This window comes from Podarcis raffonei, chromosome 6 (assembly GCF_027172205.1).
Source record: "Podarcis raffonei isolate rPodRaf1 chromosome 6, rPodRaf1.pri, whole genome shotgun sequence".
Taxonomy (NCBI): domain Eukaryota; kingdom Metazoa; phylum Chordata; class Lepidosauria; order Squamata; family Lacertidae; genus Podarcis; species Podarcis raffonei.
In genome coordinates, this window is record NC_070607.1 from 30,596,471 (window position 1) to 30,623,889 (window position 27,419).

The following is a 27,419-nucleotide window of genomic DNA, read 5'->3' on the forward strand; positions in this document are numbered from 1 at the left end:
TCCAAAGAATAGCAAGGAGAGACAAGAAGACCTTCTTAAACGAGCAATGCAAAGAAATAGAGGAAAGCAATAGAATGGGAAGAACCAGAGATCTGTTCAAGAAAATTGGAGATATGAAAGGAACATTTCATACAAAGATTTCCATAATAAAGGACAAAAGTGGAAAGGATCTAACAGAAGCAGAAGACATCAAGAAGGGGTGGCAAGAATACACAGAGGAATTATATCAGAAAGAAATGGATGTCTCGTACACCCCAGGTAGTGTAGTTGCTGACCTTGAGCCAGACATCCTGGAGAGTGAAGTCAAATGGGCCTTAGAAAGCACTGCTAATAACAAGGCCAGTGGAAGTGATGATATTCCAGCTGAACTATTAAAATTTTTTAAAGATGATGCTGTTAAGGTGCTACACTCAATATGCCAGCAAGTTTGGAAAACTCAGCAGTGGCCAGAAGATTGGAGAAGATCAGTCTACATCCCAGTCCCAAAGAAGGGCAGTGCCAAAGAGTGCTCCAACTACCGCACAATTGCACTCATTTCACACGCTAGCAAGGTTATGCTTAAAATTCTACAAGGAAGGCTCAAGCAGTATGTGGACCGAGAACTCCCAGAAGTGCAAGCTGGATTTAGAAGAGGCAGAGGAACCAGAGACCAAATTGCAAACATGCGCTGGATTATGGAGAAAGCTAGAGAGTTCCAGAAAGACATCTACTTCTGCTTCATTGACTATGCAAAAGCCTTTGACTGTGTCGACCACGGCAAACTATGGCAAGTTCTTAAAGAAATGGGAGTGCCTGATCACCTCATCTGTCTCCTGAGAAATCTCTATGTGGGACAAGAAGCTACAGTTAGAACTGGATATGGAACAACTGATTGGTTCAAAATTGGAAAAGGAGTACGACAAGGCTGTATTTTGTCTCCCTGCTTATTTAACTTATATGCAGAATTCATCATGCGAAAGGCTGGACTGGATGAATCCCTAGCCGGAATTAAGATTGCCGGAAGAAATATCAACAACCTCAGATATGCAGATGACACAACCTTGATGGCAGAAAGTGAGGAGGAATTAAAAAACCTTTTAATGAGGGTGAAAGAGGAGAGCGCAAAATATGGTCTGAAGCTCAACATCAAAATAACGAAGATCATGGCCACTGGTCCCATCACCTCCTGGCAAATAGAAGGGGAAGAAATGGAGGCAGTGAGATATTTTACTTTCTTGGGCTCCATGATCACTGCAGATGGTGACAGCAGTCACGAAATTAAAAGACGCCTGCTTCTTGGAGAAGGGCAATGACAGGCCTAGACAGCATCTTGAGAAGTAGAGACATCACCTTGCCAACAAAGGTCTGTATAGTTAAAGCTATGGTTTTCCCAGTAGTGATGTATGGAAGTGAGAGCTGGACCATAAAGAAGGCTGATCGCCGAAGAATTGATGCTTTTGAATTATGGTGCTGGAGGAGACTCTTGAGAGTCCCATGGACTGCAAGAAGATCAAACCTCTCCATTCTGAAGGAAATCAGCCCTCAGTGCTCACTGGAAGGACAGATCCTGAAGCTGAGGCTCCAGTACTTTGGCCACCTCATGAGAAGAGAAGACTCCCTGGAGAAGACCCTGATGTTGGGAAAGATGGAGGGCACAAGGAGAAGGGGGCGACAGAGGACGAGATGGTTGGATAGTGTTTTCGAGGTTACCAGCATGAGTTTGACCAAACTGCGGGAGGCAGTGGAGGACAGAGGTGCCTGGCGTTCTCTGGTCCATGGGGTCACGAAGAGTCGGACACGACTAAACAACAACCTGAGTGAAAACTATCTACAGTATCCCCCTGCTGGCCCAGGGTGAGAACTTCATTACATAACATGGGGGCTCCCTTCCAAACAGTTAAGGTGCATTAGTTGGCAAAATGTGCTAAGGGCGGGGGGTGGGGGTGGGGGAGCAAATTGATGGGCATTCCCATTCAAAAGGTGTGCATGCGCTGTGCCTTGTGATAATCATGCAGCGTGGGGCTTACCTGACACACACACCATTTTTTATTCCAGTTGGCGCCCCTGCTTGCACCTATGCACGCACCTAGGGCGGGCCAAGACCCGCTGGGGATCCCTCCTTTCTCCCGACTCCACGGGCCTCCGATCTCCCTCTCACCTGCGAAAAGGCCTCCCACCCCGTCGAGGGAAGCCCAAGCCGGCGTCTCGCCCACAGCTGACCGCAGCAGCTCCTCACCTTGGGCGGCGGCAGGGCGCCTTTAAAGCCGAATGGCGGCGCGTCCCCTCCGGCGCGCACGGAGCGGGTCCTCCGACGCTCCGAGCTCGCCCAAGCGCGCAGGCGGCGCGGGGCTGCGCGGCCGCCGAGGGCGCCCGCAGCTTTCGCTTTTCCTCGCTCCTTCCACGTGACGCCCTCGCCGGCCGGGCTCTTCCTCCGCGATGAGTCCCGCGCGGCTTACTGAGTACGTCGCCGCGGGCAGAGCCGCAGGAGGAGGCGCCCAGCCCCCGTCTCCGCGCGGCGGTATGGCGCTGGGCTACCTGCCCACGGGGGTGACCAGGTGAGCGCAGAGCGGGCGCGGGGAGGTGGGCAGCCAGCGAGGAGCGCGGTTGGTTCGGGGAAACTACGCTCCTTGAAGCGGAGGGGCAGAAGCGGCAAGTTGGCCCCCATGAACTTGGCAGGGTTACTCCGGAGTAGACGTCGACAGGGCTGGGCTGTGATCTGTTCTCGTTTATTATTTTTAAACTGCCCTCCCCACCCTCTCCAAATTGAAATCAAGAGTTCATCAAATTATGTAGGCAATACTGTTGGTCTATGGGGAGAGGGATTTTTTTTATTAAAAAAATGCAGTAGAATTTAGAAGTGCAAGGACAGCTAATAAATAAACCTAATAAAGGTTTGGTGCTATGGTACCCTTTTTCAAGTTAGCTAACTTTAATATACTATTTCAACTGGAACAGTTCTGCAACTTGTACTTTCATCTATTTCACAATTAATCAAAATCCTCCCATTTATTAATTTCTAGGGTTTAGAGGGGTCTCCCCCAAATCTATAACAATACCCAGGTGTTGATTTTAGTGTCTTGGAGTTATTCAGAACGAGCGTGTTTTGGGGTTATTCAAAACGAGTGTGCCAAACTTCACCTGGTGTTTCAATAATAGAATTGTCTTCTTCTTTGGTGATCACTCATAGCCGAGTAAGATTGTCTTCCATAAACACGGTTTTAACAATGAGTCCGTAAGGGACTGTGGAGGCCAATTCTGGATCCAACGTCCTTCCATGGTGGGGACATTGGTTTCCAGGCGGGAGCTGATCACGGTGTGGATTTGCCAAGCGTGCCTTCCTCCTAGCACGTTTCTCCCTTGCATCCTGAGTTTGAGTGTCTTCAAAGTCCATCACACCTTTGGTAAAGGCTGTTCTCCACTTGGAGCGCTCGCAGGCCAGTGTTTCCCAGCTGTCAGTGTTTATACTACATTTTTTTAGATTTGCCTTGAGACAGTCTTTAAACCTCTTTTGTTGACCACCAGCATTACGCTTTTCATGTGTTGGAAGGGACCACAAGGCTAATCTTGTCCAACTTCCTGCAATGCAGAAATCTTTTACTCAATGTGGGGCTCAAACCCGCAACCCTAAGATTAGCAGCCTATTGCTCTAGTGACTGAATTGGCTGTTGTTTTGGTGGTTGTTTTCCTGTTTTTTAAAAAAAGTGACGCAGAGAGTATAGCAAACTCAAGCTACCTGCTTCAGAGATTTTGGCAGCCTTCCTGAAAGCTGGTAAATGAATGGTAACCTACCTGATTAGGCTGATGACATCTGGATCTGGCCTGATAAGGCAGAAGAAGCAAGAGACCCACAAGGAGGCCTGTAAGATCTTCCTCCCATAGTTAAGACTTGGGCATTTATGTAATGCTTTACTGAAATAATTGCACCAAGTGATGCTACTCAAATAGGTGTCTTGCAAGTAGGTGAGAGTTCTAACAGGATCAGGACTGGAGTCACGAATGTAACATGTGAATGCTTCTGTTCAAACCTTTCAAATTCTCCATCAGAAGACACAGTACCGTGATGCCACTGCAGATCTTTACTACAAGCCATGAGTTGGCATTTTGGATAATTTTACATCTTTGAAACCAGTGGGTTTGGATGGGATGGGTTTGCCTCTGAAGCTAAGTGACGTGGGCATTACAAGATGAAAACTACACAGGAACCCACAGACTTTTCAAAACGGCTTTGGCTTATTCTGCAGTTGTCCAGCTAGTGTTTTGTGACATACCAAAACTCTGCTTGAGACTCCATCCATGCATATCTCCTGCCCAGCGCACCATGCAGACGGTGCTGTTCCTGTGCTCACAGCTCAGTGCTCTGCAACTAGCAGGGCAGAACTGAGTTAAGTACTTATTTAGGACTTTCCCGGAAGGCTGTGTTTGCTCTCACACCAGAGACTACAGTGGGTCTTTCAGTGTGATTATTTTTAGTCATGAGATAGGTGGCAAGTTCTGGGTTTGTTTGGCTAATGCACAACCACAGAGACCTTTGGCTTCAATAATTCCTTTTACGACAGCGGGATGTTTTTATAGCTTTGACGTTTGTGCAGCTTTACAGGGCTAGTTATAGCAAAAAGGTTAGAGGAAATGAAATTGTCTCGGCTGCTTTTCTGTTGGTAAGGTGTCAACAACATGCTGCGAGAACCCTTCCTCCCAGTGTCTTAGGGACCAAACTGTACCTTATGCAATTGTATGCAAGGAATTTTTTCACAGCCTGCTTTCTTTTTCCTTTGTTTTTTTGCTAAGCCTCAGATTTGGGAGTGACCAATGCACATGATTCTCAGTGGCGAAATCGGGAAAGCAGAATGACATTCTCCTTGTTCCTCTTTTCTTCTGCTCTTCCCCTATTGCACACCCTCGAAGCATGGAATCTTACAGGCAAGGGCTGGAAGTTGTCTTGGATTGGGAAATGGGTTGAAGCGTCCCTCCCCTTGTGTATAATACGTAATTTGGACCTTAGCCCATAGCTCAGATTGGTTATACTGAAGTTGCTTTGCAGAAAGAAGTCTGAAAAATCCTAAGAACAGTTCAAGTCTTCTTACAAAGGTATCTAGGTTACAGAAGACTTCGGCTTATCTTGGGTTAATCTGATTTACTTTATGTTAATGTTTACTAGCTGCTACTTTTTAAAATGCCAGCAGAGATGTATAAGCAGGCTGACAAGGTGTGATGAAACAAACCTCCCCTTTGGAACCTGGGGCAATGTGCCTTTGTTCTCTTTAATGCGAAGGCCTTATTCTTTAATGCTTTTCAACGATGGTATGGAGTATCCATATGCACAATGTTAAGATGTGTTAAATTTAAATCCTCAACCTTTTGTTTATGGCAGAAGTATGATGACGCAGCTGGATATGGATTTTAAAGAAGAACAGTCCCTAAAAGAGGATTTAAAGTTCTACTTCATGAATCCGTGTGATAAATATCGAGCTAGACGTCAGATACCATGGAAACTGGGACTTCAGATTTTGAAGATAGTTTTGGTTACTACCCAGGTAACTTTAAAAAATTTACTTGCATGGAATCGGATATTGTTTCTTCATGCCTAATGAATAAGTAAATGAACAGTCCTATCGGTGACTCCAGGTTGCTAATGTTTCTTTTGGATGGTATTCAGCTTAAGTTTTAGTCAGATATGACCCATTTAAAATAAATGAACTCGGTTACATTAATTTCAGGGGTTCAACTCTCTGAATATTCAAACTTGGTTGAATACTGTTCAGTGTAAATCATTTCTCTGCCTGCTATCCTTTCCTGTAATTGTCCTGCTGTGAAGCTGTCTTGCTACATTTGACTGTATGATGTTGATGAAGATGACCAGGTGGAGATCATGATAATTTGTCTGTTTATGCATGTTTTCCCGTCTTCCTTTAACTTCACTCTGCTGGAACTTTAGCCTTAGTTCCTGATAGTTCCTTGTGCTTTATGCCTGAAAGGTATTCCACATACAGGGATGGGCTTCCACATTTGGGAGACCTCCAGCCTTGCACCTCCCTTACTATTGGAGTAACCTGTGTGTTGGATGCTGGGTAAGAATAAGTTGCTAGATTTTGCAAAGGATTGTCTTGATAGCCTAGCCTTGAAATGTAGGGATGGCGAGCAATGCCATGTGCTTGACAGCATGGGAGTGGCTCAGCACAGAATCAACCCAAGATAGAGCTATGCTAGTTTCTTAGAAGGCTCGGCACACTTTTGTAAACATGTGGGGTCAACAGAATTGCAGCTGTTATGTACTGAGTTGAATAGCAAAATGCAGCAGTCTGATTGGTCCTAGAACAATAGGATTCAGAATGCAGCAGTCTGATTGGTCCACAGGAGCCACCCAATCCAGCTCCAGGTGGAAGTGAATCCACAACCAGATTGGCCTACAGGAGAATCCTGGAATTAGCCAATCACGTGGGGCCCATTGTGTAAATAATGTATATAAAGCAGACATTCTGGGGGAACTTCCATTCCTCCTCACCACTATGAGCTGAATAAAGAGCATGAAATCCACTCTTGACTCCGAGTATATTTCAGCAGCCATGGAGAATGTCTCGAAAACGCCAATGAGGAATTTGCAAAAAGCCCTTCTTCTTCTTCTTCTTCTCCTCCTTCTCCTTCTCCTTCTTCTTCTTCATTCTGTCATTAGGGAAGCAGAGCTCATGTATCCTACAAATACCCCTTGTAGCTTCTCATTGTGTTTCTCTCTGCACCTGCCCCTCACTTGGGTGTATTTATTGTCCTGGCACTTTTTGGGGGGCATCAAACTTTTACAAAAGGCCAGAGGGTTCAGAGGTTTGTGCAACGTATTTATGTGAATATACAAGTGCCGAGTTTTGAAGTTAAAGGGGCATAGGAGCAATTTGTCTAAGAACGTGCTGAGCTTTAGTCTTGGAACAGTTTTGAGGGAAGCGTTCTGTACAGTGCTGACGTATCACTACAGTAATAAAATATTTCCTTTTTGCCTTCATGCTGGATTGCAGTATGCTGCCATGTAAGTATGAAGGATGAAGTTTATACCGTAGTTTGTGTTTCTCCACCTGGGGTCACTTTCTTGCAGCCTCGGTAGCTTTGTATTGCAAAAAGTGTTTTTTAATCTCTTGTGGTCAAGTGAATTGATTGCCCTGTTTTAGCATGTGCTGCTTGGAATTATAAACCTAGAGCTATAAAATGGATGCTCATTCAGGCCACCTCTTAGACTTATATATATATATATATAAAATTTCTGCCTACCTGTCAGTTCTTGAATGGGCAGGAAAGATATAAAATCCACGGACCATGGAGGCATTATGCTTCTGAATGCTGGTTACAGGAGGGGAGAGTGTTCTTGTGCGCAAATCCTTCTTTCTAGTTTCTCACAGGCTGTCACTGTGCAAACAGAATACAGGATTAGATGGGCCATTGGCATGATCCTGCAGGCTCTTATGCTCTCAAATGCATTGTGATAATTTAAAAGTAATGCTAATTTTAGGAAAACAACTATAACAAGTTTGTTTCTTGTTGGATGTTCTGGTCTTTATTGCTTGCTACTGTCAGAAAGGGACGCGGGTGGCACTGTGGGTTAAACCACAGAGCCTAGGACTTGACAATCAGAAGGTTGGCGGTTCGAATCCCCGCAACGGGGTGAGCTCCCATTGCTCGGTCCCTGCTCCTGCCAACCTAGCAGTTTGAAGGCACGTCAAAATGCAAGTAGATAAATAGGTACCGCTCCGGTGGGAAGGTAAACGGTGTTTTCGTGCACTGCTCTGGTTAGCCAGAAGCAGCTTATTCATGCTGGCCGCATGACCCGGAAGCTGTACGCCAGCTCCCTTGGCCAATAAAGCGAGATGAGCGCCACAACCCCAGAGTCAGCCATGACTGGACCTAATGGTCAGGGGTCCCTTTACCTTTACCTTACTGTCAGAAGATTGGTGGGGATTTGAAGATGGAAGAGAGGGGGAGAGAGAAAGAGATTATTAGAAGCTGCTGTACAAACCTGAGTTAATTTAGCTTGTGTTGGCCACTGCAAAGAGCAGAAGTAGAACCAATTCAACTCCCCAGCTGCTTTGCCCCGTGGTAGAGATGGATTCTCCCAAGTGCTATTTATCTACTTAAGCTCTACACAGATATTTAAGATCGCTGGGAGTATTCATCGGATTCTTAAGCCTACATGACTACATTCAGAATTATGGAAGACTTAGTTATGGGAAAGCCTCTCTAGATTCACAAAACTTCCTCCCTGCTACTCTGAAGATGTTCACTTCTCGCTGGTCATGAAACATCAAAGAGATGTCAACCAAGCATCTTTTTACCCTTACGAAAACTTTAAAAGGCCAGCAACTTTAAATGCATAAAGTGGTTTAAAAAACCACTTATTTCATTTAATACGCGACACTGTGTGTATTCCGTATGTTCCTTCAGATCATTTGTAGATGATTCAGGGGCGGGGGAGCCATAGCTCATGGTTTATGTTCATTAGAATCCAAGTACCGTATTTTTCGCTCCATAAGATGCACTTTTTTCCTCCTAAAAAGTAAGGGGAAATGTCTGTGTGTCTTATGGAGCGAATGCGTGGTCCCTGGAGCCGAATTGCCCAGGGGCAAAAAGCAGATCATGCCTCTTTTTTTTAGAAAGAGGGAAGGGGATGTTGAAACAAAACCACTGAGCAGCTGATTGGCAAGCAATCGGGAGGGATAAGGGACTCTAGAGAAAAAAGGAGGCTGCCTGGGAGGGGGGAGGTAAAAGCACATAGATCCTCAGGATTTTTGCACTGGGTCACCCCAAATTCACCATCAGATCACATAGCATGCCAATGGCTACAGCCTGCATCAAAAAATCACGCACCCACTGTTTCGTGGGGCCACAATGGCACGGATCCACATGGATTCTCAGGATTTTTGCATTGGGCTACCCCAAACTCATCGTCAAATCACATATCATGTCTGTGGCCACAGCATGAACCACAAAAATCATACATCCATTGTTTCGTTCAGATTTTTGGGAATTGAATTACGAGAGGATCTGTCCTGGAGTGTCAACACAAGGGGGCTTGTGAAGAAGGCGCAGCAGAGACTGTACTTTTTGAGAATTCTAAGGAAAAACCATCTTCCGCAGAAACTGCTGCTTGCCTTCTATCACTGTGCCATCGAGAGCGTGCTCACTTATGGCTTATGTGTGTGGTACGGAAGCTGTACTACCCAGGACAGGATGGGGTTGTGCAGAGTTGTTAAGGCAGCAGAGAGCATTGTTGGCTGCCCACTCTCCACCTTAGAGCAGATTTATGCCACAAGGTGCCATAGGAAGGCACTGGACATAGTAAAAGATCCATCGCATCCTGGTCACTGTCTCTTCGAGCTCCTGCCGTCGGGACGGAGATACAGGACGATGAAGACAAGAACGAGCCATCTTAAGAACAGCTTCTTCTCCAGAGCGATCTCGGCCCTGAATGGGAAGCCTGGACTTTGAAAGTCATCTAATCTTCCTTGCTGTACTATACTGTATTGTCTTAATTAGTGTTTTTATGGAGCAGTCAAGTAATTTCGTTGTCCCCGAGAGGGGGTAATGACAATAAAGATATTATTATTATTATTATTATTATTATTATTATTATTATTATTATTATTATTGTTTTCCTCCTCTAAAAACTATGTGCGTCTTATGGTCAGGTGCATCTTATGGAGCAAAAAATACGGTACATTCCCCTGCTTTTCCAGTTTAAAAGTTCTTTGACAGTCATGCTAGGCATGGCCTCTACCTGGAACTTTGTGGAGTGCTAATTGGATTTGTGTGGATGAGGGGAGAAAGGGAAGCATTTACAGTAGCTAACAGTAAAGACTTTACAGTAAGGTAAATACAGTTCTTCATAAATCGGTGCCCAATCTCTAACGGAAAGTCTTGACATTTTCCATGCCATAGCAAATAATATAGCAACTTAAGATGAGACGCAACATTTTTTTTTACAATATATGATAATGGGGATTGAGGTCAAGAAATGAATGACCTGATCGTATCATTCCCTCTGCATTTCCAGTCATCAGATTGATCATGGTCAAATTCCTAAGCAATGTGCCACAATCCAAGCTTGCTAAACTATAGTTTCTCTCAGTGGTAGAACCATAGTTTAGCTGTAAAACCATTGCATGTTTTCCCTTTCATATGTTTACTTTGTGTTCTGATCATGTCAGGGTTCTTAAGTGGGGAATCCTTGTTTTTACAAAGTCTGCTTACTCCCCAGGATCTTAAATCTGGAGCAAATTAGTTTAATATCCTGGCTAGCAAATGCAGGACTGAATTGTTGATGTTGGTACCTGGAATGAAGCAGCACCTTTCAGGCCTAATATTTGCTCCCACATTACTGAATCATGTTCTAGTGATCCAGGGTGTGTTACATCTGAAAGGGCCCATCATTGGATGCATTGTGTTATGTATGACAGAATCTACCTCTTTCTTTTTTTCTTTCTTTTTTCATTTATGTAAAGCTCGTCCTTTTTGGTCTGAGTAACCAGTTGGTGGTTTCTTTCAAAGAGGAGAACACTATGGCTTTCAAGCACCTATTTCTGAGAAACTACCCTGGCATTGATGAGGATGACTACAGCTGCAGTGTGTACACACAGCAAGATGCTTACGATAGCATACATTTTGTGGTTGATCAGGTAAGCATCCGTTTTATGGCATCCGCACACAGAGTTTAATATCATAGTTCACATTGCTTTAGATGTGCCAGTTTCTGGGTTGTAGTAACAACCACTTTCAAACCCATATTCACCAGCGACTTGTTCCAGATGTGAACAGGTATTCTTAGCATATCACTTGAAAATACGGTTTTGCCATTACTGGTTTGCAGCCTTTCTGAAGAAGTGTTTTCGTTTTGTGTGTTTGCTTCTCAACTAGTACCGGCAACTGAAGAATATATCCCTGGGTACACTTGGTTATGAGCAAGATGAAGATGACTTGCGAGGCTTAAAGATTTGTAAAGAAGAGTATAAGAAAGGCACAGTACTTTCCTCCAATGATACACTGCACATAGACAGCACGGTTGAAGAAGGTATGGTGCTATTTTTTTTCCCCTCTGGGAGAAAATAGGTCTAACTTCATTGACGAAGGAGGAATTGAATCCCATTATATCACCTGTTTTTATACAGGTTTTGTACTCTTTTTGTACAGTTTAGCTGCCAATGTTTTTAAAAACAACAGGTGTATGAAGGTGTAGAATCTTCAAGGCTTCCCATTACACCAGGGAACTCATTTTATACTTTGAGGCTGTTTACAAGTGCTTTTATCATGTTGTTACTTCTTGTGAATGCTCCTATCTGTAAAAAAATATGCAGCTGTGGCGTCTCTCTGCCACAAGTCTTCCATTCCTTGATGTGATTACAGCACACAACAATTTACCAACCTGTAGAGAAGTTCCAGGTATTCCTGTGAATTTGCTCTTGCTACCTTGTAGATTTCTTTCTTTGGGGTTTATATTTGAACTCATGTACTAAAAGTTGCACCTGTGTCTTGATGGAGGTACCAGTATAAAATCAAAAGCTACAGTATACTTCTGTGAGCCTGTGCATATGACCGTTCTGCCCCCAATGTATATTAAAACTCCTTACCATTGTGCAGTGGCGTAGCGTGGGTTGTCAGCACCCAGGGCAAGGCAAGTAATTTGCGCCCCCTAACCCGTGGATTTGCGCCCCCTAACCCCCAGATGTTGCGCCCGGTGCAGCCGGCCCCCCCTGCACCCCCCACGCTATGCCACTGCCATTGTGGCAAACTAATACAGATGAACAAATTCTTGGAGCAGTTTCACTGTCTGCATGGACTCGCTTTATATACAGACAGAGCCTATTGTTCCCCATAGCTAATTTGGTGGGAATTAGACATGCATAGGCTTTGGGCTGCATGGATAGAGAAGTAGCCTGCTATTTACATGCAGAAGATGACACAGACTGTTTCTGAGATTTGCCATTGCATGGCATTGCAAAGTGGGGTCAAAAAGGTTGCCGTTTTGCTGCATAATCCTCCATAGTCTTAATAGTCCTAAAATGAATTATTCCCAAGTAGATGTCTCTATGATCACAGTTCTAGGTTACTTGTGGTACAATTAGAAATGCATTTATGTCTTTTGGTTTTCCCTTTCACTTCCAGAATGCATTGTTGTGAAACCACACGACGAAACGGGCCACTTTAAGAATTCGTCTTTTTTCAACTTTGAGTTTTATAGGTAAAGTGCGGTTTGGGGACACCAGTTTTATTTGTGTTTCTAAAGAAGCGGGGAGAACCTAACATAATACAGTATCTTCTTGCACCCAGGCTGATACAGGTGATAATTTCATTCAAACTGAAAGGCATTGATCTACAAACCATCCATTCTCGTGAACTGCCTGACTGCTATGAGTTTGAAAATACTGTAAGTGCTGTTCTTGTTATTATACACATAGACAATGGGATCCTGTCTCTTAAATTACTTACGATGGGCTTCAGTTCCTTTTCAGTTCAATAGGCTCCCCACCCCCACCTTGAAAAGTACATAGAGCTGAAGGAGGAAGTTGGTAGAGTGGCAGAGTTCTACACTTTCTCTTTAGCTCCAAGTTTGGATCAGCAAAGAGTGGCCCAAGAGGACAGGAGCATAGCTGTCAACTTTTTTAAAAGGGAATTTCCCTTATTCCGAATAGGATTCCTCGCAAGAAAAGGGAAAAGTTGACAGCTACGGACAGGAGGTAAAGGGGAGCAATATGGGACACTGAAAAAGGAGATGGGTGGGTGGGAATTTGAATTCCAGAAGAATCAGGGTGGGGCAAGGGAAAGAAAGAACATGCACGCACTGGATGCAATGAAACATTTGTAACATAAAGTGCATAATTCCCCGCCCCCCACTTCCCTCAACCACTGTCAAATCACAGGTTGCAATTGTTTCCATTGACAGAACAGTAAAAATCACTGATATTTACACCAACCTTGTGATATAATATTGGATGAGAACACTTCTGCCCATTTCTCGTTGTAAATATTGTCCAATTCAGTTTTAGTCCTCGTTCCAAATGCATATTTGCCATAATTGGGCACAGAGTGTCTTAAAGGTTCTGTCTGTATTTTTCTTTTACACCTGTTAAGAAAATGAACAACTTTTAGCTTTATGCCAGCATCCTCAGTGTTTTCAAAAGGGACCCTATTAGACATGTACAAAAAAATATATATTATTTTATTTTGTAATGCCACTTCAAAAAAATAGCACATGTGGTATTTTCCAGCGCTGCCAAAGTGTGTGTGTGTGTGTGTGTGATGTGTATGTATGAATGAATGAATGACATGGATCGTTACAGATCACCATACTATTTACAAGGGTTGCCATCAAATTTATAGATCACGTGTCCACAGATGTGTTCTGTGCCTTGTTGTTACCCTCATGGATCCTCAATTTTTTCTTTTTACATAGTATATGTGCCTTCCATCAATGCTTATGTGCCATTGGCAAGCATTGGATGTGTGATTTTTTTTTTTTACTGCGCAGTCTTTAAATTGGATGGTGGTTCTTTGGAGACACCATGTGAAATCATGTTTGTTTAAAAAGATCCCAGTTCAATTCTTACTTATATCCAGACCCCTTAGGAAAGCTGTGTGTGTGTGTGTGTGTGTTACACGTATGCTCTGGCTTGTTTGGTGGAAGGGGAGGGGTCTAATCTAGCATCCAATTTATAGATCCCAATTTTCAGGGTATTGATGGCTGGTTCTGTCTTTTGGCCACAGTAGGTTTGGGACAACATGATTGTCAGGCCTTTGGAAGGTGCGTGTCTGTCTGTGTGTTTGCACACGAAGTATATTGATTTTAAAATTTTCAGATGTGTAAAAGTTGATATGTGTGAGCAGGGCCTTTATTTCCAGAAGCTCCGTTCCAACACATCTCAGGTGGGCACCATTGCCCTTCTAAGAGAACAAGGGAGAAGTTCATGGTGAGCTCCGGCACCTCTTTTTCTGGAAAAAAACAGCACTGTGTGTGAGTAATGCACACTGATGCTGTATTGCTTCAAGCAAGTAAACTAAAAACAACAACATTTATCTCAACAGATTACTTTTAACAATAAAGCCCACAGTGGTAAAATGAAAATATTTTTTGATACGGATGCTGATATTGAAGAATGTAAAGACTGGAACATAACTGGCTCTAGTAAGTATCTGTGTGTGAGAGAACTATATCCATGTTTGAAGATGAGCACAAAGAAGCCTGGGATTTTCGTGTGTGTTTCGCTGATGAGTTGGCGTAGGGGCTGGTGGCACTGTGGCAATTTGCAGAGCTAACTTTCTTGCAAGCAGCAATTTTTACACAGGGACAGGCTTGTTCAGCGACATTGTGCTGCAGCTAGCAAAGGTGATCCTGCTAGCCAATAAACCTGATCCCATGTCTGCATTTTTACTTTGCTATAATAATGTTAAAATTTTAGAAGAAGAAGAAGAGTTTGGATTTGATATCCCGCCTTTCACTCCCCTTCAGGAGTCTCAAAGCGGCTAACATTCTCCTTTCCCTTCCTCCCCCACAACAAACACTCTGTGAGGTGAGTGGGGCTGAGAGACTTCAGAGAAGTGTGACTGGCCCAAGGTCACCCAGCAGCTGCATGTGGAGGAGCGGAGACGCGAACCCGGTTCCCCAGATTATGAGACTACCGCTCTTAACCACTACACCACACTGGCTCAAGCGGGACACTACTTGGATTGTTTTGCAAGCCCTCTTCATAAGACTGAATTCTATTCACTCTTGTTGGAGGGCTGCTTTTTGGAAGAGGTGGTCCACCTACAGATGTGCAATAACTTTTTCCTGTTCATTCTTTTGCTTCTTTTGCTTCTCAGCCCTCTGTTTCATTTAAGACTTACTGAAAGAAAGGGGAATGTAATTTAGACTTTCTCTCTAAATTACTTGAGCACCCCTATGCTGATTAAATTTTGCATTTTTTTAATCTCCTCTAATAGTTCAGAAAAACACACAGTATCTTTTGGTTTTTGATGGGGCTGTCATTGTCATCTGCATCGCTTCCCTTATCCTCTGCACACGATCCATCATTCTTGCTCTGAAACTGCAAAAAGTAAGCATACCTTTGTCTTTGTAGTAGATGTGTGCTTGGCTTAAAAAAACAAACAAAAAACTATCCTAAAACAGGAAGGATGGGCTGAACCTACAAGAAATAAAGTAAGAACAATTTGTCTGGCATTATCTGCCTTGTAGCTTAGTCAGGAGTTCTCTATGGTGGCTGTACTATTGGCAATTTTGGATTTGTCTCTCAAGCAACATGGAGGATAAGGCTGTCATCCACTGTCAGAGGCACCATACCTTTGAATACTAGTTGATTAGAACAGAATTGGTGTTATGTACTGAGTTGAATAGGATCCAAAATGCAGCAGTCTGATTGGTCCTCGAACAATAGGATTCAGAATGCAGCAGTCTGATTGGTCCTCAAACAATAGGATTCAGAATGCAGCAGTCTGATTGGTCCTTAAACAATAGGATCCAGAATGCAGCAGTCTGATTGGTTCACAGGAGCCACCCAATCCAGCTCCAGGTGGAAGTGAATCCGCAACCTGATTGGCCTACAGGAGAATCCTCCGGAATTAGCCAATCATGTGGAGCCTATTGTGTAAATAATTTATATAAAGCAGACATTCTGGGGGAACTTCCATTCCTCCTCATCACTATGAGCTGAATAAAAAGCATGAAATCCACTCTCGACTTCGAGTATATTTCAATTGGGGAGTTTAGAACAGAATTGGAGTACTGCTGCTGCACTCATGCCCTGCTTCTGGGCTTAAGGAATCTGGTTGGCCACTGTAAGAACAGTATGCTAGACTAGACAACAAGACCGGTAAGGGGCCATGCGCTGTGTAAAGGAATTATTGCCCACACATTTATGGCAAATATAAAATTTAGTTATCTTTCGCAATCTTCTGGTGGCCATCCATAGTGAAACAAAACCACTCTACAATTTAGTGCAATACCTGTTATAGTCGCTTGGTGGACTCTAGTAATGTGAAGTAAATAGGTTTTCTGCTCTGAAAGAGTGGGAGTTTTCTAATCGTTCTTCTCAACGCTTAAAAACAGAGATTTGTGAATTTCTTCCTGGAGCGATATAATCGCCACGTGTGCAATGCAGACCGCCTGGAGTTCTTAAACGGGTGGTACGTCCTGGTGATTATCAGTGATGTGATGACTATCATAGGCTCCATCATGAAAATGGAAATAAAAGCCAAGGTGAGCCTTAAAAAACAAACAAAAAACCAGTCATAAATATTTTGGCCTGTTCTGGAGCAGCGGCTGTGGGAATCCTAAATTGCCAAGCCATGCTTTTGAGGTATTGGAGGAATCAACTGTGCGAAATCTTGTTTTCCTTTTTTTCTTCCAGAATCTTACAAGCTATGATGTCTGCAGTATTTTGCTTGGCACGTCTACTTTATTCGTTTGGGTTGGAGTCATTCGGTACTTAGGCTACTTCCAGACCTATAATGTAAGCACTAGAGTAGAAAAAAATCAGTGGTGGAGTTTTCCTTTCTTTTAATGCGTGTGAGAACACCACCTTACTTCAGACAAGCAGGTCCGGGTCTGGTCAATGCCTGGATGGGAGACTCCCTGGGAACAACATGTTTACAACCGTGGGTACAATGATGGATTAGATTCTGCCTTTCTTCCAAGAAAAGAAAGTAACACTCTCGTCCTTTCATAGGTGCTCATTTTAACAATGCAAGCATCGTTGCCCAAAGTGCTAAGGTTCTGTTGCTGTGCTGGGATGATATACCTGGGATATACTTTTTGTGGCTGGATCGTTTTAGGACCATACCATGACAAGGTATGTGGGTGTCTCAGTTTGTGTAACTGGGATAATGTGAAAAGTACCGTATTTTTCGCTCTATAAGACGCAGCAGACCACAAGACGCACCTAGTTTTTGGAGGAGGAAAACAAGAAAAAAAATATTCAGAATCTCAGAAGCCAGAACAGCAAGAGGGATCGCTGCGCAGCGAAAGCAGCAATCCCTCTTGCTGTTCTGGCTTCTGGGATAGCTGCGCAGCCTGCATTCGCTCCATAAGACGCACACACATTTCCCCATACTTTTTAGGAGGGAAAAAGTGAGTCTTATAGAGCAAAAAATACGGTACATGTAAGCAAACACGGTGCTCTCCAGGTGTGGCTGAAGCACAGTTCTCAAAGCCTGCCAAAAAAAATTAAGCTGTGCATACTCTCCATTCAAGATACTTATTTGTATATGCATGCTTCACTCTGCGTTCTGAATGAAGCGTATGTCTTGGAGTCCAAATAACCTGCAACACTTGGTTTTGTAAAGCAAACCTCTTTACTGGAAAAGAAAATCGAAGGAAATAATGAAGTTTGCTCAGGAAGGAACGGAAAACTACTAGGGCTTTTTGTCTGTGCCTCACCCTCAGGTTTCTCACAAGAGGGCAGTCTTGTATCACAGTTGCCCATCGACTGTGAACATGATCTCTTCACTGAAAGAAGACCGGTCTTGGTAGTTAGGTCAGAAGTTCAAGTGTTTTCATCCACTTCTTTGGTCCAAAATACCTTCAAACAGCAGTTTAAATTTGATCTCGCTGAAATCGCTGACAGAAAAGGCTCATTGTTCTTCATAAGACTTTGCACGTGCATTATGCAGAGTCTCAGCACTATTTTCTAACTCAGTTGGCGGTTTCCGAACAAAGAATTTTATTTTATTTTTCACACCATTTATATGATGGCATTTGGCTTTTTAGTTCAGACTTAAGAGGTATGAATGATATTTAGGTCTGTGCACGTCAATTTATAGTGGTTTTAAAGAAAGATTTTATAAAGCGAGCCTTTGATTCTTTCAAGTGCAGTTTTCTCTAATGCCAGTTTTCATGCGTTCTAGTTTGAAGATCTGAACACGGTAGCTGAGTGTCTGTTTTCTTTGGTCAACGGCGATGACATGTTCGCGACATTTGCTCAAATCCAGCAGAAGAGTACTTTAGTGTGGCTCTTCAGCCGACTCTACTTGTTTTCCTTCATTAGCCTCTTCATCTATATGATCCTCAGCCTTTTCATTGCCCTTATTACGGATGCATATGATACAATAAAGGTAAATTTATTGAGTTTGTGTTTATCAAGAGAGATGAGCTATAGCTCAAGAAGTAACAAGAAGTTCCCAGATGGTGAGCTGGACTTCAATAACATTTACTAACTTTTGTTGTTGCTCCTTAAAAGTATGTAACTGTGTAGACTGGGTGGGTAGAGTTTGTTAAAAGGGGCATGAAAATTGGCTTCCTCTCAATTTCACTTGCTTGCCCTGGCATGCACCATATGTGACGGTGATGGAACCTTCCAATCTCTGTCTGTAGTAAGTTGCAAAACTAAGGTTTCTCTATTTTTGGGAATGCTAATGTTCCATTTTATTAAGCTATTTGACAGCTATTTCTCCACATAGAATATGAAACTTCAGCTCTTCCAACTTTTGCTGTAATAATAAGGCAGGAATAATAATAATAATAATAATAATAATAATAATAATAATAATATATTATTTTTACCCCGCCCATCTGACTGGGTTTCCCTAGCCACTCTAGGCGGCTTCCAACAGAACACCAAAATGCAATAACCTATTAAACATTAAAAGCTTCCCTAAACAGGGCTGCCTTCAGATGTCTTCTAAAAGTCTGATAGTTGTTTTTCTCTTTGACATCTGGTGGGAGGGCGTTCCACAGGGCAGGAAGCAGGTAAAGGCAGTCCCAGGCCCATGTAGAGTTTATCTGAGGCCAGGGGCGGAAGTCTTGTTGGTATAAAGTTATAAACGCAAACAAAAAAAGCGGTCCGTCCCTGACGGGAGCCCCCCGGCCGGCTTACCCCTCTGTGGCCCAGGGCAAATGTACTCTGCTGCCCCCCACCTCTGCATGGGCCTAGGCAGTCCTGTTTTGGCTGCACAGCCTCAAAAGACACTGAAAGCCAGAAGATACCGCTGTCTTCCCTGCCCTGGTTGTTTTGAACAGTAGTATTGAAAACCCTGTACTAAAGTAGCCTGGCAGAGTGTGTCTTGGAAAGGATATAGGGAGCAGGAACAGCAAATTGTTTGATATTTTGTCAAGCCCATGCATAAGAACATTAGTAGTTTTGTACTGATGTTGCAGGTTGAGCTTGTTCTATTTAGAATAAGAGGATGCAAAGGGGAGAGCATTTTTATCTCCCTCCTTACAGCGTGCACTATAAAAAGAAAAAAAAATTGATCGCAACCCTACAACTTGGTTTAGCCTTGCAAGCTTCTGCTGTGACTTCACCCATTCCTCTCCACCTGTGATATACAGAGTCGGGAGAGCAGTATGAAACGGAGAGTGGCTTCCTAAACAGATTGTCCCCCCTCCCTCCAACTCCTGTTTCAGAAATACCAACTGATTGGTTTCCCAGACACAGACCTACAAGAATTCCTAAAAGAATGTAACAGTGAAGAATACAGCACAGAGCCACGAACGTTCAGGAGTTTCTGCTGCTGCAAGAGGTCAGTGTGTTGTTTCTTCAGATTCCTTTAAATTCTGCATACCGTATTTTTCTCTCTATAAGACGCACTTTTTTCCTCCTAAAAAGTAAGGGGAAATGTGTGTGCGTCTTATGGAGCGAATGCAGGCTGCACAGCTATCGCTATAGTAAGAGCAGCAAGAGGGAGCGCTGCGCAGCAATCCCTCTTGCTGTTCTGGCTTCAGGGATAGCGGCGCAAAGCCTCTTCAGCGAAGTCGGAGCGTTCCTCCTCCCGCTTCGCTGAAGAGGCTTTGCACTGCTCTGCTGAAGCCAGCACAGCAAGAGGGAGAGCTGCACAGTGCCTCTTGTTGCGATGCCTTAGCCTGATCCTCCCTCCTCCTTCCTCTTCAACAACATTTGATTCAGAATATTTTTTTTCTTGTTTTCCTCCTCTGAAAACTAGGTGCGTCTTATGGAGCGAAAAATACGTTCTTTGTAAAGAGTTCTTTGTAAAGAGCTTTCAGGTTAAAGTATCCACCTGGCTTTTCTGCTGTTGTACCTTCTATGCCAGCTTTTAAACACCTGCTGGAAACTTTAAATTCCTCCAAGCTTATGCAAGCAGTTAAGGATCATACGAGTCGGAAGGGAGCCAACAAGGGTCATGTTGTCAAACCACCTGCAATGCAGGGATCGCAGCTAAAGTCTCCATGACAGAAGAGTACATCCTCCACAATGGGTTACTGGTCTTTGTTTTGAACCTTGTTGTTTTTTTGACTTTTTTTGTATTGTTTTATCTCACTGTTACAAACTGTTTTGATAGGTTTGGCTGGTATAGCGGTAGATAAATATAATAAGTAATAGAATAAAACTATTTGGAAGTGGCTTCTTCTAGCAATGGAGGGGAAGAAAGGGATCACATGCAAACCTCTCCTCTTGTGGAGCAACTGTGCTAAGGACATGGCTGCCCACCAGGAGTCATGTGGTTGTGAGGTGTATTGTCCAGAATGCCTCTCTTAGTGATTGCATAGGGGGGAAAGGATTGTTTTCAGTTACATTTATTCAGAATCATAGAGCCGGAGAAGACCATGAGGGTCATCCAGTCCAACCCTCTGCAATGCAGGAATCTTTTTGCTCAACGTAGGGCTCAAACCCAAGACCCTGACATTTAAGAGTGCTGTGGCATCTACTATTGCTCTAGCACTGGGGCTCCAGGAGCAACTAGGACCAAGCAGCAGAAGGGTTGAATGGAAGTAAGTGCTGGATTTCACATATGGAACTAACCAGTTTTTTTTTCTTCTAAAGTCTTTTAGTCTTGAGTATTAATATTTACAACTCGCCTCCATCAAGCAAGACTTCCAAACGGCAGCTGAAAAATGCCGCATTTAAAATAGCCCCTTCAATATCCCTAAAGACAGGCTTCCTCAACCCCAGCCCTCCAGATGTTTTGAGACTACAATTCCCATTATCCCTGACCACTGGTCCTGGTAGCTAGGGATCATGGGAGTTTTGTAGGCCAAAAACATCTGGAGGGCCGAGGTTGAGGAAGCTTGCCTAAAGACTTGTTTTCTTTTTTAAAAAAAGAAAGGAAATGCTTATCAATACTGAAGCAATATTCGACCATTTTGGATAACTTTTTAAATAGCCGCATATGGACACGTCCTGTACTTATTGTCCAAGGACAGCTTGAGGTTAAGGGCAGAGCACACCGGCCTTTTTTTCCTGCCCTACTTCTCTCCTTGCATCTCTCTCTCTCAAGCATAGCAGTCGTTTGCTGACACCGAACATGTATGCGCTAGCCTTGAACTAAAATAGAGGGCGCACAAGTGCCCCCTGGAGATGCATGTTGTCCAGTATTCAGTCTTTGCTGGCTGTCTCTCTTTACACCAGTCTTTGGCTCCTCATAGTAGGTGCATAGCAGGGAAGGTGAAATATACTTGGAGTCCTGTAGTGATTTCATGCTCTTTGTTGCAGCTTGTAAAACAGTGATTGAATTGCCCCCCAAACCTCAGGCTTTTATATACATTATTTACACAATGAGTCCCATCTGATTGGCTGATTCTGCTTCCCTCCTGGAGCCTGATTGGTCTTTTCCTGCAGGTCAATCAGTTGTTGCATTCTACGATCCTACCAGCCTAATAGGCTGGTTAACTTCCTTCTGGAGGCTGACTGGTCTTTTCCTGCAAGCCAATCAGTTGTTGTATTCTAGGATCCTACTTGCCTATTGTTCCAGGATCCAAGCTTAGTACATAACAGAAGGGCTGTGGCTCAACGGGAGAGGATCTGCCTTGTATGCAGGTTCAGTTGCTGGCAGGTAACCTAGTCTGGGGCTGCTGCTACTTGATGCAGACTACTCCATGCTAGATAGACCGATGGCCTGACTGGCAACTTTCCGATGTTCACCTGCGATTCCTGGTGAACATCTGGAATGTGTTGTGAGACCCTCTTGCCTCTTTTCATGAACTCTGGATGTAGGGAAAACCCAAAGAGAGCTGTAAATATATGAAAGGGGACTGATGATAGCAGAGCCCGGGACTCATCATTGCCAGGAACTGATAACTGAGGAGGTTGGAAGCGCAGAAAACAGCTGCAGCTACAGATTTTAGCGCTTTATCCTGTCTTTTCATTATTATCCATCTGAAACGGTGAACTTCTTCTTTCTGCAGACGGAAGAGCGATGACAACTTGATACTTATTAACTGAAGATGAGTGGTGCTGGCATAAATTTTTGCACACGTGGAGGTAACTGCTGGGAAAAGCTGAGCCTCCTGAACTGCAGTAGAACCACCGCCATGTGGTTCTTTCCCCCCTCTACGAACCAACGACTACAACTTTATAAAGAGAAGTGGTGGAGTCGTCCTGCAGTCCACAGTTGGAAAGCTCAAAAACTGTACATCTTGAGCTAGCATTTCATCAATAGCTGATGACCATTTCTTGCTTCATTTGTAAATAGCTCATCTTGCAAGTCGTGGTCAATGAACTTCAGAGAATCGGTTATCATTTGGTCACTTCTTGATTTGCAACCTGCTTTCTAGGTATTTTTATATTAAAATATTTAAATGAAACTCACCTCCTAAAAGAACACAGAATATTGCGGTTCTTGGTGACAGTACCTTTGGGGGGATTCATTTTTAAGGTTTCTTTTTTTGGAATTACAAATGTAGGTTTTCCCTTTAAACCTATGCAAAACTTGTACCATTATGCTTTCTCTTCTTTCTGGATTTTGTTTCATGAAATTGATCTAAAAAGCTGTTTGGTCATTTGAGGTTCACTCAGCCAGGTGTGCATTCCCCCCCCCCTTTAAAACAAACAAAGAATCAATCATTGTGTGTGTCATCCCTATTGTCCCCTTGCATCTAAATGAGGCTGCAATTCTTTAAGTTGGCCAGGAGATGATACTTGCCTGCAAATCCTTTACAAATCCATGGCAATGGGAGGCCTGTTCGCTCTTCATTGGCTTCTGAAGCAGAAAAGAGGCTGCACCCTAAAACCATCAATGGATGATAGAGCCCCACCAGGACCCTCTCAGCCAGGAAGGCCTAGGGGGGCTTTGCCTCCTATCAAGATCTACCCTGCCTTCCTTCACCTCTCACTGTCTGCTTGTAACCACTGGCCACCAGGTATAAAGCAGTAGTGCAGGTGAGGACAATGCGGGATTGAGAAGGAGGGTGGAACTTTGGGTGAGCCGCTTGAACTTTAAGGCAATTATAAACCCTCAAAGCTGGTATTAGAGCCCCAAGTCTTTCCTGGCATCTGCAGTAGAAACAATGGCAAGTCAAGGCAGGTTGTGTGACTCCTAGCAGTAAATTCAAAGGGGGGGGGGGAGCCAACAGCACAGGCTACAGCCTGCACCCTAAGAAAGAAGGGAGGCAAGCAAACCAGGCAAATTGGGGTCCTTTTCTTTGTTATCTGTTTGGTGGCAGAGGGTGATTTCCACCCCCTTTTCCTTAGGCTGCCCCCATTAAATAGCCCTTGGAATTAGGTAGAGTGGAATGACAGTTCAGAGTGAGGTGAATAATAACCAGGTTTCGTACCAGATTTTTCCAAAACAACCTGTGCTTTTGCTAAAAGTTTTAAAAGGCAACGAGCTTAAAAAGCTGTTTCGAGGAAATTAGTTTAGAAAACCCTGAATGCAAGGACCTTCCCATTACATAAAACCTTTTATTGAAATGAAAACGACACATGTATTGATAATTCTCATGCGCTAATATCTGAGAGTCGGACTTGCATAGCAGGTGGGACTGGCTTTGTGGAAAGATCAGGACCTGCTGATCTTAGCCTAGCTTAGCCAGATGCTTGCAAGAGGTGTGATAGCCCTTGGTATCTTTTGGAGCAAAATAGCTTTTCTGTTTTGTTTGTTACATGGGTGGGTGTTTGTTCTAAGTTTGCTATATATCAGGCAGTGAACTCTTGTAGATTTCACTATGTTCGAGCTCAGTTCAACTCCCAATAATGACAGTGCGACTGAAAACGGGTTTATTGGAAAATGAAAGGTCTAGGAAACCCAGCCAAGAGAGATCCTATTGCCCAGTACATAAGGAAAGAACCTAGCATGATCTGCCTTCAGGAATTTTGCCGTGTTAACTGTTGGCAATGTTCATCAAAACAAAAACAATTAGGACTTCACTTTTCTGCATCTGGCACTTAAAAGTCTCATGGGATAGCAATCATATTATACTGTAATTTCCCCTTTTAAGTGCCATGTAGTTATTGGCAGCCTTCCAGGTACCTGTCACTATCAAGGGTTTATGGGGGAAAGCACATCACAATAGCTTTGGTATACAGCCCCAATGTAACACAAAGGGACTTTCTCAGAAAGACCTTGACAAAAATTGCTAATATTAAATGGAGCTGATTTAAAGGTAGTTGGAGACCACATGCAGACTAACCTTGAAAGAGGAATAGGGCTGGGCCATATCTGGTTTTCAACATCGTGCTATATCACCAGTTGAACATCTCCATATACACAATGTCTAAAATAAGGATGGAGCTATGTAAAGGCATTGGCTGGCTTCACGGTTTTCCCCGCATTGTGATTTTTGCTGGCGCTTGCTTTTATGATTCGCTGCCCCCTGTAGGAGCCAGGGGAGAGTTGAACCAACAAGAGTTAATGGGAAAATTGAGAGAAACATTGGCTGGCTTCATGGTTTCCCCTCATTGTGATTTTTGCATCACACACACACACACACACACACACACCATGATTTGAGATATATATTGCCAGGTCAAAAATTATGAAACTGATATCACAATAATGGACTTCAAACCAGTTTTGGACGATATAGGTATTGGACGATATTGCCCAGCCCTAATGAGGAATGGTAGTTTGCTGAAATGTTTACAATTTTATTTATTATTATTATTATTTTTACAAAACTGCTGCTTTGATTTGGTAGATATGCATACGAGGGCTCCCAGTCCAAATCATTAACAGTATGCCTTCTATTCAGCACTTACAGATCCTTTTCTAAAATAAGTTATGTTTTTTCCTCCATAAACCTTTTGGTGTGCCTAATCTGCATCCAGGGTATACAAAATATTAGTACATGCCTCATGACAGCACAATTCTGTATTTTCAGTCTCCATATGACACCCCAATTGGAGATTTAATTTTAAGTTACTTTGCAAGAACATTGAAGAGACAATCCACTACTGTACTACCTTAAAGGCAACAGTGGTATGGGACTACAATGAAATCTGTTACAAGGGGGTTGCAGCAATTAGTGGTGAAATTGCAATTATAAACAGCATGACAAATAAAAACTTACTAGGATCTTAAATGAAGGCATAATCTACCTGGTTCTCCAGCAGCAGGTAAAATAATGGAAGATAAAATATATGTGTGTAAAGAACTAGATAAGATAGAACAGAACTGAAGGATACAAGATGATTTCAGTTGTATCTTAGAAGTAATTTGAACAGGTAAATAAACATGCCACTGCCCTTAGAATAAATGAAGGAAACTGCCCTTAAAAAGAAATGCAAAAATTGGAACCAAGATGGAGCCAAGACTTTTGATTCGAAAACAATGGAAGATTTACTATGCACCGTTATATAAAAGCAGTGACTCAGGAGGGAAATGAAATGCTCCAAGTTAATTTCAGATGTATTTTGGAGGATTGTAACTTACCTAAATGGCAAAGTAACATTGGAGAAAGTGCAAAGGCAATTAATAAGCTGAAAATCTCATTGACCTGATCGGTTTTTGAGTGCTTTTCTACAAAGCACTTAGAGCGCCTTATGCCTTATTTAATAGACAGAGGAGGGCGTGCTAGAAACATGACTGTGGTTCAAAAGAGTAGTTATAACCTAAACTAGGGGGTAAGCTGAGAGCATGTTTCATCATACTGACCAATCTTGCTACTTAACTCTTTACATTAGTCTTGGGAGAAGAGTTGAACTCAGTAATTTCTAGCTATATTGGTCTGGATCACATCTAAGAAAAATCAACAATTTTGCAATTGCATTTATTCAGATTATTTCCAAACTATAATTTCTAGGAATTGCAGTCCAGAGACTTCTAAAACGGAATTATTGGTATGTTCTTCAGGGAAATATTATGTTTTATAATGTTTGGGTGATGGGTTGATCTGTTACTGTGTTTTATAAACTTGTATCCCTGCCGTCCAATGTAAATATTGTCTATGGTGACTTAGGATAATGTGTATACACACTATTGAATAATTAACATGATTCTGTGTTATGAGATCTGGGCAAGTGTGAGTGCAGGTTAATCTAGCAAAGAAGAGTATATAATTTTTTTTCTACCCCCAAGATAAATCTAATTTAGTGTTAGCATTGCGTGTCCTCCTTTAAAAACTAGGAGGAATAATAATAATAATAAATGCTGTCCCCAGTGCACGATGAAAATGCTGTGACTTTCCACATGGAATATGCTTTCGATAGCTGGAGGCCACTGTGGAGAAATGTGTTGCAGTCCTACTATGAATCATCTTCAAAGGTTGAGGGAATGAAAGTCGTTAGTTTAATTGAAATGATGGAAATGACTCAGCACTCTGTAGCAGCAAGAAATCTGAGAACTAGCCCTAAGTATGGCCTAAGATAGAGTGGAGAGGCAAGACAGCACTGAACTCTGCAAACCAACTTTCCTAGTTTGCTGCTACACCAGAAAGAGATGCTGTCATTTGCCATCTTGGGTGGGTGGGGGAGACACACAACAAACTTATATGGCCTTAGTGAGGTGAGCAGTACAGGTGAGTGTTATAACCAAGTAGCAAGATTGCGTGGGTGGTGTCATTCTGCCACTGATTTTATTCCAGACAGTTTCATTTTAGTAGCTTTAGATGGGGAGGCGTAACACAACCACATGTGTGTCCCAAATCGGTTGTATTTATAAATGTGCAAAGTTTCCATTCCAGTGATGGAGTGCGGTTCTGTGATGCTCTTTGTTGTGAGTACATTTGGTCTAGTCCACTTCTTGTCGTCCCCCCCCCCCGCCTTTTCACTGAAAGCCTTTTACTGGATCAGCTGCAGGAAGGAAATGATAAATGATCTGGGTTTAAGCCTAATGACAGAGAGGAAAAGCTATCTTCAGGACCAAGATATTAACCATAAGAGTCTGAGTACCCTAAACCTCCAGAGTTAGGAATTTCAGACTTCAAATGATTCAGTATTGATCATATATTCTTATAACTGTCCATTTATCTTACATATTTGTAAAAGACTCTGGAAAAATGTAGTATTCTACTGACTTGATTGCTTCCACAGTAGCCCTTTTCTCCAGAATAGACATTGTTAATTCACTCAGTTGTTCTTGTGTCTTTTTTCAAATTGGAAACCTGCTTGATGCTTCCAGTTTTTCAAATGAAAATACTCCAGGAATATTTCTCATATAGCAAGACATACACAGATTTCGTCATTGTCAGATATAATTATAGGGATGTAGTATGGCTGGACCAGGGACGCGGGTGGCGCTGTGGGTAAAACCTCAGTGCCTAGGACTTGCTGATCGCAAGGTCAGCGGTTTGAATCCCCGCGGCGGGGTGA

General features: G+C 43.0%; 1 protein-coding gene across 2 annotated transcripts; it reads left to right on the plus strand.

The window, feature by feature from the left end:
• The first annotated feature begins 2,147 nt into the window (after positions 1-2,147).
• Positions 2,148-22,494, plus strand: MCOLN2 (mucolipin TRP cation channel 2). 2 transcript variants are annotated; one of them, XM_053391883.1, is made up of 14 exons: positions 2,148-2,534; positions 5,348-5,510; positions 10,455-10,628; positions 10,867-11,020; positions 12,112-12,187; positions 12,277-12,373; positions 14,029-14,128; positions 14,926-15,038; positions 16,049-16,198; positions 16,350-16,451; positions 16,668-16,790; positions 17,845-18,051; positions 19,343-19,458; positions 22,079-22,494. In XM_053391883.1, exons 1-14 carry the CDS (start codon positions 2,416-2,418, stop codon positions 22,113-22,115), a joined length of 1,731 nt encoding a protein of 576 aa, XP_053247858.1. In that variant the 5' UTR covers positions 2,148-2,415; the 3' UTR covers positions 22,116-22,494. The 2 variants fall into 2 exon arrangements, with proteins under 2 accessions (XP_053247858.1, XP_053247859.1); XM_053391884.1 differs by lacking the exon at positions 2,148-2,534 and adding an exon at positions 4,864-5,064.
• Positions 22,495-27,419: the final 4,925 nt, after the last annotated feature.